Source organism: Trachypithecus francoisi, unplaced genomic scaffold (genome assembly GCF_009764315.1).
Source record: "Trachypithecus francoisi isolate TF-2019V2 unplaced genomic scaffold, Tfra_2.0 Lachesis_group0, whole genome shotgun sequence".
Taxonomy (NCBI): Eukaryota; Metazoa; Chordata; class Mammalia; order Primates; family Cercopithecidae; genus Trachypithecus; species Trachypithecus francoisi.
This window is the reverse complement of record NW_022681453.1, coordinates 130,016,787-130,036,430: the sequence shown is the minus strand read 5'-3', so window position 1 is coordinate 130,036,430 and position 19,644 is coordinate 130,016,787. Positions and strand designations below refer to the sequence as shown.

The following is a 19,644-nucleotide window of genomic DNA, read 5'->3' as shown; positions in this document are numbered from 1 at the left end:
TTCAAAAAATAAAAAATAAAAATAATAAACAAATGTCTACCAAACTGAATTTAACTTTTATGTTATTTAATTTGGAAATGGAAAAAACGTAAAAGTGATACTGTAGAGTGAAATATACCATTACTAGTATAAGAAGGGCTAGCAGGAAACTTTTTATTCTGGTGTTCCTAGAAATGTCTTATTCTTCTCAAAGCTATTTATTACAGTTTTACAGTTGGTGGGGATCCATTCCTGAATGTCAAAGAAATCAACTTCCATTAGGGGAATACAAATCAAAACTACAAGGATATAACACTTCACATCCATTAAGATAGTTATTACAAAGACAAATCAAAACAAAAAAACCAAAAAACCCCACAAAACAGAAAAAAACTATTGGCAAAAATATGGAGAAACTGGGACCCCTGTGCATTGCTGGGGGGAATGTAAAATGGTGAAGCTACCGTGGAAAATGTATGGCAATTTCTCAAAAAATTAAAAACAGAATTAACATAAGATCCAGCAATTCTACTTCTGGGTATATAATTCAGAGCAGTGAAAGAAGGAGCTTGAAGAATATTTCTACACCCATGTCCATAGCAGCATTATTCACAAAAGTCAAAAGGTGGAAGCAACCCAAGCGTTCATCTACTGATGAACGAATAAACAAAATGCGGTATTATACAGGCAATGAAATATGATACGGCATTCAAAAGGAAGAAAATGTTGGCACATGCTGCAATATGGATCAACCTTAAGGACAGTATGCTAAGTGAAATAAGCCAGTCACAAAATGACAAATATTGTATGATTCCTCTTATATAAGAAATAAGAGTAGTTAAATTCATAAGACAAAAGCAGAAAGTGGTTGTCATGGGTTGAGTAAGGAAGAGAATAGCAAGTTTATGAGTACAGAGTTTCAGGTTGGGAAGATAAAAAAGTTCAAGAGATGGATGGTGGTAATGATTATACAACAATGTGAATACACTGAATGCCACAGAACTGTACACTTAAAAATAGTTAAATGGTAAATTTTATATTACGTATATTTCACATAATTTTTAAAAATCAACTTCATCCATCTGGGACTTCACTATGGATTTTCTGCATCAGGCAAGTCCTATTTGGCCATAATTCAACCATGATAGTAAATATCCCTTATATGCTGGACTGGTAGTTTCCATGCATGGAAACACAGGGGGTTATTTATGATAAAAATAAATGTGTAAGGTTGTTTTAGTTTAGATCAAATGTAAAGATCACAGGTTTCAGTAAGGGAGAATCTAAGGTTTCTATAACCAAGAACACTAAATTTGAGTTCTTTAATTTGCCTATCCAGGTAACCATTGTCTGGATAAGGAGTGAAACTAGTAAATTTTATAGCTACAGTACCCAGATTGGAGATAAATGGGTAAAAATACATTTTCACTCATATCTAAAACACTTCTGAGCTTCCTCCTTCTCCCCCAACAATCACAAACAAAAATGGCCATGAAAATGCTTTCTAAATCCTCCTTGGTACATCAGCAATAGCTGGCTACAACTCTGCAAAGAGGCTGGAGACGCAGTCAATGAATAAACGTATCTTTTTCACAATATCTTCAAAGTTTACTATTTAAAAAACATACCAGTCACAAATGTACACAAAATTCTAAACAACATTAAAAAATACACTGCAGTAAAAAAAAGACGTCCTGGGTGAATCCTATTTGGTTATTTAGACAAGAATTAACACAAAAAAAGTTTAAAAAAGTAGAAAAAAGGTGGATGGAAGATATGCAATTTTGCTATTAATTTTACATGCTGGAAACCTGTTTTCAGTAATGCCTAGACCAAGAAACCATTACTAAATAAATAACAGCAGCAGCAACAACAAAAACCAACTACCTCGTACCAGTCTCACTACAATCTAGTTGTCCTACTTTTCATCTTCTCATAATTATAAACATTTTTAATGTTTCTCAAAATACATAATGCTCTTACATATAATGAAAGTATATGCTGTTCCTGTTATCAGATACTTACAATTAATATAAAGAATTTAAATTGGACAAACCAACCAAAATAATAGTATCACTGAAGTAACGTTTCCAAATAATCATATACACTTAGTATTCTACAGGCTCTTCGATCCACCTATCATTTTCTGATTGGTTGCTTAAGTATGTTTCCCTATTCTCATATAGCAAACTGTATGTACTAGTTATATTATAGTTAAAAGGTGTATGCCTCAAAGTCAAAACTCCTTTTTGGGGGATGAGCCAAAGGAAGGAAGGTAGACTTCTAGGGAACTTTTCAGAAATAAAGTTGGTATTGATTTTCACAATGATTGGGGGGTGCTAGTGGCATTTAGTTACTGGGTGGATGAGGCAAAAGTATTAGACATTCTGCAGTGGATTGCAGAGTCTTGCCAATGAAGAACTGTCGTATGAGCATCACAATTTCCAGATGCCATGTTTGCAAAAATCCCTTTGAAATAATCCAAACCTTCTATTTAAACATAAACAAAACAATTTTATATGGATTTATGAATTTCCTAGGAATGCAATTACCAGGTAAATTGAAGAAAGATTATACTTTTTGTCAGAACTTTTATGAAGTGGTGTTTACTGTTTCAGAAAATCACATCACCAGCGAAAATGTTATGAGTCACCGTAACAATATATTTTTAGCAGTATATTTTAGAGCCACAGCATTCACAATGACTTCAGCATCTGATTATTCATTATATCTAGTGTAGTCACGATTGTTTACATACTGAAATAGATTTTATTTAATATAAATGTATTCATTTATTTTTCCATATGACAATTAGGGTGGTAATGTGGATTTAAAAAAATTACTTGTATAAGCAAGTTATTTAAATTTTATTTCAGGATTAAAAAAGGAAGAAATATTTATAAAATATTTGATAGGAACAAGGGAAATATGTCTGACAGGGTTGAGAATCAACTATGTACTTGGATGCTAAAATGTAAGTTACACCACAAGTATTCACTATCTCTTAAGTTAGAAGGTGCTGCTTATCTCACATGAGCAGTACAGACAGTATTCACACCAGGAAACTACTGTACAACAAATATTTCCAACTACAGATTTAAAAATAGGATAAAGTATAGGTAAAAATATTCTCAACAGTAACAGCACAAAAACCTACTGAGGTCAAAGAATAAAGATGCTACGTGAATCCTATTTATTTAGATAAGAATAGAAACAAAGGTAGAAAAAAGTAGGGTGGGAGGAAGATACACAATTGTCTAATTTTATATGTCAGAAATGTGTTATCAAGAACCTGGGAAACATGCTTCAAAAGAAAGTAAAGCATGCCTACACAGGGAAAAAAGTAAAAAAAGACTCAGTAAATCCTAAACTAATGCTATGAAAAGTAAACTTTAAGTAGAGAAATGATTATTTAGCATCACTGGATCACACTAACATAATTCTGAAAAATGTATTTATTTATTTATTTATTTTGAGGTGGAGTCTTGTTCCATCGCTCAGGCTGGAGTGTAGTGGCACCATCTTGGCTCACTGCAACCTCCGCCTCCTGGGTTCAAGCAATTCTCCTGTCTCAGCCTCCTGAGTAGCTGGGATTACAGGCACCCACCACGATGCCCAGCTATCTTCTGTATTTTTAATAGAGACGGGGTTTCACCACGTTGGCCAGGCTGGTCTTGAACTCCTGATCTCAAGTGATCCGCCTGCCTCGGCTTCCCAAAGTGCATGAGCCACCGTGACCGGCTGAAAATGTATTTTTGGAAAACAAAAGAATTTTAGCTTATTTTCAGTTATTTCCAAAAGCAGCTCATTTACCCTGTATAATAACTATGAAAATTCTACCGCTGATCTGCAATTCTTGCCTTCTAATATCTTCCTGTATTCAATTTTTTAAAAATGTACTTTAGAAACCAATCAAAGAATACTTACTGAATACTTACTATGTGCTTTGTAGTGTCCTAAGGACTAACGATGATGAAAGAAACACATGACTTAGTCCCTGCCCATATGGAATCAATGAAATCTTAGTGATTTATGCCTTAAGCTATTTCATCTCAAATACTTAAGATCAAATTAGAATTGTTTTCTGTTTCAAATGTGAGACAACTAGCATGGATATCTAACAATCTGGTAAGCAACTGGATATACTTGTTTAGAGCTTAGAAAAGAGGGCTGGACTTTTGGAACCCAGCAAGAAAAATGGTGACAGTTCAAGTAAAGGATGTGTACAGAATTGCCTGTTAGTGTACAGAGCGGGCAGGGTGTGGTGGCTCATGCCTATAATTCCAGCACTTTGGGAAGCTGAGGCAGGCAGATCATTTGAGGCCAGGAGTTCAAGAACGGCCTGGCCAACATGGCATAACCCTGTCTCTACTAAAAATACAAAAATTAGCCAGGCGTGGTGGCGTGCCTGTAGTCCCAGTTACTTGGGAGGCTGAGGCAGGAGAATCGCTTGAACCCAGGAGGCAGAGGTTGCAGTAAGCAGAGATGGCACCATTGCACTCCCGCCTGGGCGACAGAGCAAAACTCCATCTCAATAAAATAAAATAATTAAAATAGATAAAATAGAATATAAATAAAAAGTAATTAGGAAACTTAGAGTCTTTAATTGTTAATGGTTATCACACTGACTTCTAACAACCAAAGGCATTGGTTCTCAGAGTTTTGGATTTCTATTTTTTTAATCTCCTATAGGAGCGAACAGTTCTGGATTTTACAGATTGGTAAAACTTTTTAAATTAGGAAACTGGCATAGGGGTCCCAACTTTTTATTTTTCCAACCAAGAATATTAAGAAAAAAGAAAGCAAAGGAAACAATCTAAGACTTTAAAAAGTCTGAGAAACTAAACCAGAAAAGGGAAATTAGGAAAAAACTAATAAAATTCCAATAAAGTATGGCGTAAAATAATAACACATCAATACTGGTGTAACAAACACAGCATATAATATAAGATGTTAACAATAAGAGAAACTGGGTGGGAGAAGAGGGTACAGGAATCCTCTCTACTATATTTGCAACTTTTTTGTTAACCAAAAACCATTTTAAAATAAAGTTTATATTTAAAATGTTAAAAAATTACTCAAAAATAAGCACATCTATAAATTTATGCAAACACACAGATTACACTGACCTCATTTTTCTCTTTTTGCCATAGACCACTGAGAGCTTTATCTCAATCTACATGAAACATCATCATTACGGAACCCATGGCCTGGGAGACTACCAACTAAAAAAAACTGTTAAAAGCATTCTTTAGAAATTTTGACTTTCCCTTTCTCATATTAAATTCCTAAGATACTTCAGCTTTTCCCTCTTTTTAAAAAAATACTACAAATATATGCTGGAAAAAAAGTTGATCAACATTGGCAGGTTAGCACTGCATCAATTCCTTTTAACTTCGCATAAAGATTTGGATCCACAAAGTATGAGGGTCTCCTACATATCCAAGTTAGAAACCAATTCCTTTACAACACTTTGGAAGTTCAACAGGAAAACACAAGAGTAGAGAACTACTTTACAGTCTCTCCACAGTAAACAATCAGGCTCATTCTCACTGTTTCTGAACTTATTGTACATTGAAGAGCATAGTGTAGAGCTAAGATAAGCAAGAACATCTACATTCCTCTTATAGTTCAGGAGGTGAAAAAGAAACAATTTTCGAAGTAACATGATTAAGACTTGAACTTACTATATTGTGCTCAAGCTTTACCTGCCAATTACACTCATTTCAGAAGACTCTTCCAAGCAAAATCTTACAATACCAATGTGTAACACTTAAAAAGAAAAATGTGTTTGCTGCTCTGCTAGGCTCTGTACCAAATTTAAGTTAAAATGTTTGATCATTCTGAAGTATCACGCCACTTAGTATTTCATCTTATAATTCAATTTATAAATACCATGAGCAAGGTAATACGCTTGGAACTATGGAAATACCAAAATGAGAAAACCACGCCCCTCCCCTGAATAGAATTCATTTTTTTAAAAAGCCCTTTTAATAAGCACAAAAAGTAAAATATTATGTAGAATGAGTACAATTTTGACTAAGATAGTATTAAATTATACATGACTCACTTATTTTCCTACAGACTATTATAAAATATAATCTTAATAGATTTAAAAGTATGGCATAATTTCCTTATGGATATGATAAAAGCTATTATTAAAAATGGGCAACCACCTTATCTTTTTGCTGCATTTCTAATTTCTATTTCAAGGTCACAAATTTCTCAAACATCAAAATAATTTTTGAGCTCCCAAGGAATTAAAAACTTTCAAAAACTCTAAAAAATAATTTGCCACACTGTTTAAAATCAATGTACACATTGCCATTTACACTATACAACATTTGTAAGAGGAGACATACATTAAGATATAAGCCAGGCCTAACTACTAAAATATATTTCACATTGAGAATGGCCATGTCTGGACTACAGAAACTCTTGATTACTCTTTTTCTTTTTCCTCTACAAACTTGTCACCACCATCTCCAGAATACCACTGCTAGATATTCCTTCCCCTAATGCATTCTGTAGTCTTACCTCACTTTCAGGCAGATTTAAGAGGTAATGGTGGAAGCTACTGCTATTTCATTATTCCCACTACAGCTAATTCTATTCCAAACTACTAAACTCCCTGGAAAAACTCTCTAGGTTCGAGTCCTGGCTGTGACATTAATTGGCTATTGGCTTTGGGAAGGTCTACATTTTGAACTGTTCCCTTTACTTCACAAAAGCAAAGACAGATAGTCTTTTTATTTTTCTTTTTAATTAATACTTAGCCAAGCTTAACATAAGATAATCATTTCTGTCATCAGGGGCTGAGCCTCTGGGACTCTCAGTGTGGAAATAAGCAGTCTGAAGTTCAACTCCTATAGGATAAGAATAGCCGGGTAAGAATCAGCAGTATCCCCCTTTGCACCAGGGTTCTAGAGTCAGGTTCAATTAACAGTATTGTGCTTGGGTCCAGGCTTGCTTCCATCTTTGAAAGAAGGCTGGAAAAAGCTGGGTACCTTTAAAATAAGTATGTTTAAGATCTCCAAAGGAATAATGGAATAATATTTTTAATGAAAAATTATGAAACAAGTCAGGCACATATGCAGAAAAAGCAGACAGAAATGAACAAGGTCCAATAATAGACACTGAAAATGAGAAATTGTCATTTAAGTAAAAATTCAGAAGAGAGGATAAACTCCTCAGTAAAAACAAGAGAATTGGTGGACTTGAAGCTAGAAATACAAAATTTCCACTGAAAACAGCAGATAGAAAATGAGACGAGAATAAGAAAAGAGCCATAGAGGACAAATTAAGAGGCTTCAACATATGTCAAGCAAGAGTTCCAGAATGAGAAAACTAAAGGCTGAGAAATAATATTTTAAAGAAAAAATGGCTAAAAATTTTTCTGAACTGTATAGTCTTCAGATTGAAAGCACACACAAATGCAGAGCAGGAAAAATAATATGAAAAAACATGATGGATATATCATAGTAAAATTACAAAATATCAAGGACAAAGAGATAATCTTAAAAATAATGTGAAAGATATTACCAACAAAGCAATGACAATTAGATTAAAAGCATATTTCATACCAGCAATTATAAATGTCAGAAAGTAAGCAGTATCTCCAATATATAGAGCTAAAGTAACTATTAATCTAGAATTCTGTATCTAGCTAAATTCGCATTCCATAGTGACTATGAAATAAAAACATTACCACTCATGAACCCTTGCTTAAAAACAACTGAAGAAGTTATTTCAGCAAGAATAAAATTAAATCCAGAAGAAAGAGGTGGTATGCAAGAAACAATAATGAGTAAAAGATATCACTAAATCCTTGTGCTAAATCAAAATTACCATATTAATTAAAAATTAATGTTAAAAAAACGTTGAGTTTAAAAAGAAGGACTACAACCCACATTATGGGAGAAAATATTTGCAAATCACATATCTCATAAAGGTCTTATATCTGGAATATATAAAGAAGTCTTACAACTCAAGAATTTTTTAAAAAACACAAGAAATAACCCAATTAAAAATAAGTGGCCAGGCGCAGTGGCTCACACCTATAATCCCAGCACTTTGGGAGGCCAAGGCAGGCGTATCACCTGAGGTTAGGAGTTCAAGGCCAGTCTGACCAACATGGAGAAACCCCATCCCTACTAAAAATACAAACAAACAAAAAAAAATTGGCTGGGCTGGTGGCACGCACCTGTAATCCCAGCTACTCGGGAGGCTGAGGCAGGAGAATCACTTGAACCTGGGAGGCGGAGGTTGCCATGAGCCGAGATCGCACCATTGCATTCCAGCCTGGGCAACAAGAGTGAAACTCCGTCTCAAAAGAAAAAAAGAGAAAAAAAAAGCAAAATATCTGAATAGGCATTTCTCCAAAAATACTACACAAATGGGGTATATATATTAAAAAAACTGGACAGCATTAGTCATTAGGGAAGCACAAACCAAAATCACAGTAAGATACTATTCATACCCACTAGGATGACTACAATCAAAAAGACAGACAAAAGTAAGTGTTGGCAAGGATATGAAGACATTGGAACCCTCATACATTGCTAGTGGGAATGTAAAATGGTCCAGATAGTTTGAAAAGCACTTTGGCAATTCCTCACAAAGTTAAAAACAGAGTTACTATCCGACCCAATAAAAGTCTACTCTTTAGGTATAAGCCCAGATGAAAATACACATCTACATAACAACTTACAGATGAATGGTGATAATACCCAAAAGGCAGAAACAACCCAAACGTCCATGAATTGATGGATGAATAAAAAAATGCAGTATATCCATAAAATTGAGTATTATTTGGCAATAAAAAGAAATGAAGTAGTGATACATGCTACAACATAGAAGAATCTTGAAAACATTATGCTAGGTGAAAGAACACTGTTACAAAATACCACATATTGTTATGATGATATTTATATAAAATGTTTAGAGTAGGCAAATCTAGAAACAGAAAGTGGTTGATTTAGGCTGGGGGCTTGGAGTTTGGGAACATGGGGAATGAGAGTTAATGAGCATGGAGTTTTTTTTGGGAAGAAAAAATGTTCTAAAATTAGAGTGTGGTGATGGTTACACCAACCTATGAATACACTAGAAAAAAATTGAAACATATACTTTAAATGGGTAAATTGTATGGGATGTGAGTTGTAGCTCAATAAAGCTGGTAAAAGAGAAAAAAATAGAACTAAACTACTATGCAATTGTAATGCGGAAGATGAGAAAGAACACTGGAGTTAAAAAATCTAAATTCTTATGTTATTTGTAGATGTATAGAGATGCTCAATGACTATAGGCATAACTAGAAAAATAAATAAAAATGAAAATACAATCCACAGCTTATAATCATCAAAGGGAAAAATATGAAGAAACTTAACTTCAATGCAAAGCTAATCAAAATCTAGAATGATTTTCCATGGAGTTTGACAAACACAGTAAGTGGCATATGGAAGAATAAAAGTCAATATAATTCTAAAAAGAAAAAAAAAAAAGAAGATGGGGGTTCTGCCTGCCAAATACCAAGACTTATCATTAAAATACTATAATTAAGACAGAGCATTATTTGTGTACCAACAAATGAATGAAACGGAATAGAGAATCTAGAATGAGACCAAGGTATATGAAAGAGAATGCTGGTATATAACAGAGTATGTGAAAGAGAATGCTGGTATGTGTCGTAAATGTGTCATTTATGACAGAGAAGGCAAACAACACAGACTTGTGGAGGAAGGATGCCTCATTCAATAAACAGCATTGACACAACTTTCTATATGGGAGAAAACAAATTCCCTACACAAAATTCCATACACAAAAATTGATTCCAGGTATCTTTAAAGATCTAAATGTTGAAAAACTAAATTTTAAAACAATTTGAAGATAATGCTAGAGAAACAGCTTTATGATCCTAGTATAAGAAAGGAATTGTCAAATATGTCATAAAAAGCAGAAATCATATGCCTAATAAATTTACCTACAAATAAATTTAAAATTTCTGTATAAAAAAGATACCATAAACAAAATTAAATACAAGGGACAGACTAGAAGATATTTACAACATATATAACAAAAAATTAGCATCCAGGCTATAACAAGAACAAGGAAAGGCCAAACTACCCAATGGAAAATTGGCAATCTATTCATACGAATGAAACTGAGGATACCTGCATCTCACTAGCAATCAAGAAAATGCAAATTAGAACAAAATGAGACACTGTTTCACACCCATCAGACTGGTACATTTTTTCAAGTCTGACAGAACAAAGTGTTGAGCAAGATGTAGGGAAAGGAGAACTCTGTTTTAGAAAATACTTTGGCAATATTTAGTAACAGTCATAATGTACATAACCCATGACCCAGCAATTCCACTTCTAGTATTTCACTTCAAAATAAATAAATTAATAAACAAACAATAATAGTCATTGTAACACTTTTTGTAACAGGAAAAAATTGGCAACAATCCCAACACACATTAGAAAAGAAGAACCCCCCCCAGAAGATTGGCTGGGGCAGGGATTACTTCATTTTGGTAGTTCCAAAACTTAGCAACAAACATGCTATCACAGAAAATTAATTCACTTACAGAAAATGAGTGAATTCACGGCATGGGAAAGAAATGGTGTCACCTAAAAGAGGATGCAGAGTTGAGAAATAGCTTTTGTTAAATGGAAAACAAAACCAAAGCAGACAAAATCCCTTCTTTCCTGAGATAAACGAGACAAGTAAGTTTTGGAGTAGGTTAAACAGTGTTAACTTCTGAGAAATCAAGCAAGGAAAGGCAACGGGGAAGTATTGGGGAGGGTCAGAACATTATACTGAATGGCTGGAAAAAGGTTCACTCACGAATAAGGCAATATTTGAATAAAGACTTGAAAGGAGCAAAGGAGCCAGCAGATGTCTGTAGGAAGAACATTCCAGGTAGAGGTAGTAACAGTCAGGACAAACATTCTAAAACTGAAGTATGCCTGGGACTTCTGATGCAATAAGGCTAGTGTGAACAAAGAGTGAGAGAAGAGTGAAGGAGGATGAGAAATGAATTGGAAGAAGTGTAGGGGTTGGGATACAGATCAAGCAGAGACTTTGGCTTTTACTCTGAAGCAAGCAGAGACTTTGGCTTTTACTCTGAACAAAAGAGGAAGCAACTGGAAAATCTTAGGCAGAGGAATCATATGATCTAACCTGTTCAATAAGATCACTCTGGTAGGTATATTGAAAACAGACTGCAAAGACAGAAAGGGAGAAACAATGAGATGAACTAGGAAGCTTTTGCAATGATTTAGGTAAGAGAAAGCTAGTCACGGGTGGTGGCAGAGAAAAGAGAGAAACGGTTCTGGATATATCATTTTTAGCAACAACGAAAAGGGAGATATGATTTGCTCCCCAAACACTTAAATGCATTCATGTTATAAGTAAAACACTTTTTAAAATGCATTTTTTAAAAATGGACAAAAATTTTGTATATTTATGGTGCACAACATTATGTTTTAAAGCAAAGCATTTTTGGATTCATGTATTTCTTTGATTTCTTCTCCCTACAGATGTATCCACAGAAAAAGAGCAGCTGACTTTTGAAGAACTACATCTTCTGCTTAGAATTTGACAGAGTCTTGACAAATTTATTAGCAATATATATTATGCATATACCTTTTGTTATTAATATAACTGAATTAAATCAAGTTAAGGAGAGAGTTTTACATGAACTTATATTAATAATCACCGATGTAACTGACATAAAATTTCTACACTTGTAAAAATAAGAATTTGAGAATGGAAGGAAAGGAAGAAGCAATTTTGGAGATAAATACAAAAATATTTATGGGTAAAATTATATAATGTCTAGGATTTGCTTCAAAATAACTAAAGGGAGTGAGGATAGTGGGTGGGGGGAACAGATAAGACAAGATTGGTCATGTGCCGATAATTATAAAAGTTGGGTAAAGGATAAATTATACCATTTGCCCAACTTTATAACATAAAGGGGCTCATTATACCATTTTCTCTACTTTTGTATGTGATTGAAATTTTCTGTAACGTAATGCTTAAAGAAAGAATTAAAAATAACCTGTACCAGCTTTACCGGCTTCACACAGTAAGAATAAGCTACATATATACAACCTCTGTTTCTGTTCCTAACTTTTCCAAAATGTAGGGGAATGAATGAATGGTTGATAACGATGCATATCATCCTATTCATCCTCCTTTCCTGAGGGGCACTCCACTTCCAATTAAAATGTGGAGACAGACACAGCTTAACTAATTAATATCCTTAACTTGATATTTCATCTAAATTTTGGATAATCTAATAGTTTTAAAGAGAAACAAGTATGATTATCTGCATAAGCTATAACTTAATGTTAAGGAGGACAGACTACATCCTAAAAATTCCAAAGGAAGGCCTGGTGGGATGGCTCACACCTGTAATCCCAGCACTCTGGGAGGCCAAAGTGGGTGGATCACCTGAGGTCCGGGGTTCGAGACTGGCCTGGCCAACGTGGCAAAACCCTATCTCTACTAAAAATACAAAAAATCAGTTGGATGTGGTGGGACGTGCCTATAATCCCAGCTACTCAGGAGGCTGAGGCAGGAGAATCGCCTGATTCTCCGGGGGGCGGAGGTTGCAGTGAGCCAAGATTGCACTACTGCACTCCAGCCTGGGCGACAAAGCGAGACTGTCTCAAAAAAAGAAAAAAAAAAAAAATTCAAAAGAATTTGCCAATACCATGTATAGGATAAGAAAATAAGAAAATTAAAAACTGTACAATTTTAAGTGAGCCAGTCAGCAAAAAAATTTTAGTGTTCTAGGTTTCTCCTAAGCACACCCAAGAGTCAAATAGTTCCCTCAGAGCCATTCCCAAGTGCTGAGAAGTAAAGAAATTCAGTGCATGTCATTCCCAATACAGGTGAATGTTTACTAAATGCATTATAACTACATATGCAAAAGAATTAAATACAAACATTGTCTGGGCACAGTGGCTCACACCTGTAACCTCAGCACTTTGGGAGGCTGAGACAGGAGGACTGCTTGAGGCCAGGAGTTTGAGACCAGCTTGGGCAACATAGTGAGACCCCATCTCTACAAATTCTTTTTTTTTTTTTTAATTAGCTGGGTGTGGCAGCAAATGCCTGAAGTCCTGGCTACTCAGGAGGCTGAGGAGGATCACTTGAGCCCAGGAGTTTGGGGTTGCGGTGAGCTGTGATCACACCACTGCACTCCAGCCTGGGAGACAAAGTGAGGCCTTATTTCAAAAAAAAATTACATATATATTTTCTAACTTGTTAAAAATAAGTCTCCTAGTATTTCCCATATAAATATCCAATTAAGAATGTTTTTGTTTCTTTCTTTTTTTATTTTTTAGAGACACAGTCTCACTCTGTCATCCAGGCTGGAATGCACTGGCACAGTAATAGCTCAGTGCCCCCTTGAACTCCTGTGTTCAAGCGATACTCCTGCCTCAGTCTCCCAAGTAGCTGGGACTAAAGGCAGGCACCACCATGCCCAGCTAATTTTTAATTTTTGTAGACACAGGGTCTCACTATGTTGCCCAGTCTGGCCTTAAACTCCTGGCCCAAAACAATCCTCCGGGTGTGTCTCCCAAAGTGTTGAAGTTACAGGTTTGAGCCACCACACCTGGCCTAGAATGTTTTTCTTATACTAAATTTTATAACAGAGAAACTCCAGGAAGAAAAGCAAAATGAAGACTACCTGAGAATGAAATCTTTCAACTATGTTTATAAACTCAAATCTTGAGTTTCATTTTGATATTTTAAAAAAATACATGTTTACTTCCTTTTGAGAATAAAAAAATTAAAATTAAACAATAAAAAAATGCCCATTTCTAGCAAAAACTAAGCTAATCATGAATATTCTCTTGCTTAGAATGATCAGCACTCAGATAACTGCAGGAACAAAATGAAGAATAAACAGCATGGCTAAATCTAGAACCCTACAGCAGTCAACAGAAAACTCACAGAAAAAAAGCCTGGGTAAAATCAGAAAGTCCTTAGAATCAAAAACTTTCTTGAATCTGCCTATGCCAGACATTATATATTGTTACCATAATCTAAAACAATGCTGTCAAACAGAAATATGACCTAAGCCACATATGTTAATTTTCTTAGTTTCCACATTTAAAAAAAGGTAAAAATAAACAAGTAACATTTAATATTTAACCCAATATATGTGTATTTATATAACCCAATATAATTTCAACATGTAATCAATTAGAAAATGAATGAGATATTTTACATCCTTTTTCCAAACTAAGTCTTCAAGATCCATTGTGTATTTCATTCACACACATCTCAATTCAGAGTAGATACATTTCAAGTGCCTACATTTTGACAGCCATATGTGGATACCATGTTGAATAGCACGGGTCTAGAAAACATTTAATGACAATAATGGTAATCATAAGGCTCTTTAGAGGATCTGGAGCAAGGTCCCTACTTCAGTGTTGCTGGGAATACCTGAGATTCCTCTAAAGCTCTATCCTCTTCCTAACCAAATGCAAAAGTGGGTATCTAAGAATATATGTCTGAAAATTGAGATAAAGCAGCACATATTCACAGATCTAGGTTCTTAAACATTAATTATTGAGGTTAAGACTTAACCACAAAAAAAATACCACCATAGGCCAGTGCTTCCTTTTTCAATTCCTTCATTCATTCCTTGGAAAAGAGGCAAAGAAAGCAGGTATTTTCAAACTGATGCTGAATTAGATTTGATACTCACTCATTCATTTATTCAACCAACATTTACCTACAATGGGCCAACTGCTGTCTTGAGTGTAAGGAATATAAACACAAGTAAGATATGGTTCTTATCCTAGTCTAGTCTAGTAAGTGAGATATCTAGACTTCCATAATGCGTTCTGTAAAAACAGGAGCTCACTATTCTTTTCAGACAGGGTTTCACTCTGTCACCCAGGCTAGAGTGCAGTGGCACGATCATGGCTCACTGCAGCCTCAAACTCCTTGGCTCAAGTATCTTCCCACCTTAACCTTCCAAGCAGCTGAGACTACAGGTCAGTACCACAATGTCCAGCTAATTTTTTTTTCTTCCCTAGAGATGGGATCTCACTATGCTTACCAGGATACAGAAATTCACTTTTAATGTTATATAGCAGCACTAATAGAAACAGAACATGAGTCACAGATGCAAGTCACGTAGGTAACTTTAAAATTTCTAACCACTTAAAAAAAAGTAAAAAGAAACACATAAAATTCTAAAAATTTATTTTACTTTACCTATATATCCAAAGAATTATAATATTTCAACATGTGACTAATAAAAAAATGAGTTTTTTTTTTTTTTTTGAGACAGAGTCTCTCTCTGTCACCCAGGCTGGAGTCTAGTGGAGTGATCTTGGCTTACTGCAACCTTTGCCTCCCAGGTTCAAGCGATTCTCCTGCTTCAGCCTCCTGAGTACCTGCAATTACAGGTGCCCACCACCATGCCAGGCAAATTTTTGGATTTTTAGTAGAGACAGGGTTTCATCATGTTAGCCAGGCTGGTCTTGAACTCCTGACTTCAGGTGATCTGCCTGTCTCGGCCTCCCAAAGTGCTGAGATTACAGGCATGACCCACCGTGCCCAGCCAGGTTTCACATTTTTTAATACTGTTTTTGAAATCCAATGTGTATTTTATATGTAAGAATAACTCTACTCAAACCAGCCACATTTCAAATATATCAGCCAGCATAGTTTTATAGAATAGATCTGTTTTTCAGAAAATTAAAAATAATTTGGCAGTTACAGGTACAGGAAAAAGTAGCAGAGAGAGGCTTGAACATGTTCACAAGAGAAAAGAGAAAGAAAAGAAACATACTAACAATAACTGATGGAGTACGGACAGCAGTATGAAAGTAAAGGATCAAGAGCTTAAGTGGAATTGTTATCTTGGAAAAGAGGGTTGCATCTTCCTTGTGATTGTGGGAAAGAAGGGAAGAATTAAGTACCAATATAAGCAAGTTTGGTGAGTGTGAGAAAGAACAGTGTTGAGTGAGTTCAGATTAAGACCTCCTCATTTTTCTCAGTTAATCAGAAGACAATTTTAGCAGCCTCCTACCACCATCACCAATACAATCTAAAGGGTTTACATTTATGGAACAATTTAAGAAACAGTTATCCTAGTAATATTGTTTTTGTGTAATTACTTATTTTCTAACTTTTTTCTGGGCTAGTCAATCTTAAATTTTGTCACTTTTGTCTCCAAACACAGAAACAACACTACAGATTCACTCTTTCTTTCCTCATCTATTATTTGTTCAGCAACATGTACCCAATGTCTACTCATGTAGAGTAAGTGTGACCCTGACCAACATTTGTACCCCCAGTATTCAGCATATTTTAATACCAGCACACAGCAAGTGCTTTATTACATTCAAATGTGTACTGACAGAGACTTTCATTTAAAAGCCTAACTTGGTGCTGTCCACTACAATTTTCTGTGATAATGAAAATATTAATGGTCCAATATGGTAGCCAATGGCAGCCAATAGACATATGAATTCTAATTTTAATTTTAATAGTCACATGTGGTTCAAATTTTAATTTTAATGGCCACTTGTGGCTAATGGCTACCACACAGGTCAAAATATTAGAATACAGTGAGTAGCTAATGGCATTTCCATAATTGCAATCAAGGTATTGTCATCTCTAATGAGTTAACACATCAAATATGCTATTGAAAATGAGTGCACTTTGAATAATACTAACTGTACCACAAAGACACCATAAGAGAATTTTTAGTGTAAAATAACTTTAACATTGTGTGCCAAAAAACAAAAACAAAAAAGAAAAGCATATTCCAATCTTTTTCATTTTCAGTCTACTTTCCCAATAGAAAAGATCAAGCTTCTGTCAACCCTCTGGTTTTTTCCATCTTTTCAAGTAGTGAAAATACTCTGGCATCATAAGGAGTCACACTTTTTTTTAATTAAAAAGAAATTACTAGAGCACAGGTGTTGTTTCTTTAATAAAAGGACAACTTTTTTTGAGACAACCTTAGTTGAAAATCGAGATTCATATAATGAATTAAATATGCTTATAACTCCAACCTGTCCTTAGGATTTGCTTGTCAATTTTCCCAAATTTGTCCTATTTATCTGAATTTTAAAATAAACCCATTGCTGAAAGTCATGGTGATTCAATCCATTAAGCCAATGGAAGTATAATCTAAACTAGCTTTCACCTGGGTTGAATAATTCCTGGTGCAATAACTAGAATAGCTGTTTATGACTGGGATAGTAAAATATACTTTCCTTACTCTGTATCCAGTGTCCTTGATGTTTACTTTACGTGACCATACAAACTTAACCAGAAACACAAAGTCCTACGCTGGCCCAGGTATGATTACATATGTAGAGGATCTGATAACTTAAAGCCAGTGAGGTGAGCAACTAAATGTCAGAGATAGCATTTTTTATGCACAGCAACTTGTTCAACTCGTTAACCATCCCTGGAAGACGGCTGCCTTGTAAAATAACCACACACAACTTCCGGCCCTTCCTTTTAGCTGTGTTCATTTGAAGCCATTTTAAAAAACATTATCAGCTTTTCTATCTTGAAGATGAGCGTGGTTATACAACCAGGATTTTATTCTGGCTAAAAAATATCTAACAGTGCGAAAGGATGTCTCAATATATTTTTAAAAAGCTTCAAGAGAACCACTTTAAAATGATCTTCCTACCACACAAAAACACCAGCAGGTAAATCAGCCCTCTATACACGAAGCTTTGGCAAATCAAAAGCATAAGATCAAACCTGCAATAATTAACTTCCTGAGTAAAATTACTGTGCTACAGCTTACGGCAACAAATCCAAAGTATTATAACAAGATGGTATTATAATGACATCATTAGCTTGGTTTCCTAATAAAGCATATATCTGGGATATCTGAATTTACAATGCTAAAAATAGAGAGCCAACATTTGTAGGAGGGAGTGGTAGGCAGTTCTTATTTATAAATCTTTTTTTTTTTGAGAATGATGCCCACTGCAAAACGAAGTAACAGAAGGCTGGCTCTGAAACCCCACACTTATTGGTCTTAACGTTAAAATGCTTTTCTAGAGCAGAAGGGAAAAAGAGGTATCAATGCTTTCGTCCCACAAAAATAGTTTCTGTTTCACTAAATGGTACCATTGCCTTTAGAATTAGCAAATGAAAACACTAACTTGTAGAAGCATTAAGTTAATGCGATTTAGAAATTAAATAGTAACCGGCCTCATCACACAGATAAGGTTAGGCTTCTCAGCCAGGGGCAATTTCTGTCCTAATTGTCACAGCTGCCTTAGTGCTGTACTTTCTGCGCTGTAGCTGCCAGGAGGCAGAAAAGATTTTTCTCTTTGAATTAATTCTGGGAAAGGTGGCACTTCTTATAGGCCTCAAATCACCCTTTTCTAAGATTTTTTGTTGTTGGTGTCCAGATGTTCCAGTAATACTGGAGAGTTAACTGTTCCTTCCAAACCTGTCTCGCTCAAACTGCCTTGAGGAGAACGGGAAAAAAGTAAGGTTCACATTCGAAAAGTTTCACTCGGGGTGGGGTGAGGACGAGGTAGGAAGGAAACGACAGTACGTATCGTTTCCGAAGCTAGACCAGGAGCTGGAAGTCTTTCCCCTTTCCAGGTCCTGGGGAGAAACGTCTCTCGCTGAGGGGGTTAGACTACCTACGACAGCCTCCTCCTCGGGAATCAACACAGCTCTGAATCGTGACACGCTTCCAGATGTCCGTGACGAGTGGGGGCAGAAGACAGGTTCTTCGCTTCCCCTTCACCCAAACACGTCCCAAATTGTTCGAGGAAGGAAGCGCACGCCTCTCTCATCTCCCCAAGACCTACTCTCGCTCAGCTCCCTCGCCCTGTTTCCTCAGAGGGCACCGCCACTCCGCTCGGGACTCCCTCCTCTGGTCACAGCCGCCCCGGAGCGGCAAGGGGGAGGAAGTAACGGAGAAGCGCCAGCCTCGGGGGCCCGGGCTTGGAGGCGAGACGAGCGCGGGGGCCGCACGGGGCTTCTCCGGCTCTGGGCCCCGCGCCCGTCCCCGCTGCGGCCTAGCCGGGCGCCCGCGCCCTGGCCTCCCGGCTCGGCGCCGCCGGCCTTTCCCCGCCACCCCGGGCCGAGAGGCCGCGCAGGGGCGGACGAACGGAGGTGGAGGGACGGGAGCACCTACCAGCTGCTGCCGGATCCAGCGCCACATTCCCCCGTCGTCGCTGTCCCGGTCCCGCGGGGCGCGGGGGCCGCGGGGCTGCAGGTGGAGGCGGACAAGACAGAGGCGGGAGCGGGCGAGCCCCTCGGGCCGAAGTTCCGCTTACCGCCGCCGCCGCCACTGCCTCACTCCCCGCGCCGCGTCCCCATCCCGCGGCGTCGGCCCCGAGTCCTATAGGCGCGGTCCCGGCGCCGCCCCCGCCCGGCGCAGCTGAGCCTGCCGCCGCGCCGCAGCCACCTTCATTACTGACCGTTGTCACCCAAAGCACCCCTGCAACCCCACCTCCGCCCCGCCCCGCCCGGCCCAGCCCCCCGACTCCACCCGGGACCGCCCCCGGTACCCCGGCCCTCCCCCGGACGTGACGAAAGGGGATGGGCGGACTGAAGGGGGCCTGGCGTGCCCCGCCGTGGTTTCGAGCTGGGGGTGGGGGTCTGTGTTGTGGGTCCCGGAAGAAGCGA

The 19,644-nt window shown here is 37.1% G+C and overlaps 1 protein-coding gene across 5 annotated transcripts in view; it reads right to left on the bottom strand.

The window, feature by feature from the left end:
• Positions 1 to 19,431, bottom strand: part of ATP11B (ATPase phospholipid transporting 11B (putative)) — a 134,828-nt gene extending 115,397 nt beyond the window's left edge. For 4 of the 5 annotated variants that reach the window (XM_033211799.1, XM_033211800.1, XM_033211798.1 and 1 more), the window contains exon 1: positions 19,151 to 19,343. In XM_033211799.1, coding sequence (XP_033067690.1) covers positions 19,151 to 19,177 — 27 coding nt within the window. In that variant the 5' untranslated portion in view covers positions 19,178 to 19,343. Of the gene's footprint in view, positions 1 to 19,150 lie in introns of all 5 variants that reach the window. The other variant, XM_033211797.1, reaches the window with a different exon arrangement.
• Between the last annotated feature and the right edge of the window lie 213 nt (positions 19,432 to 19,644).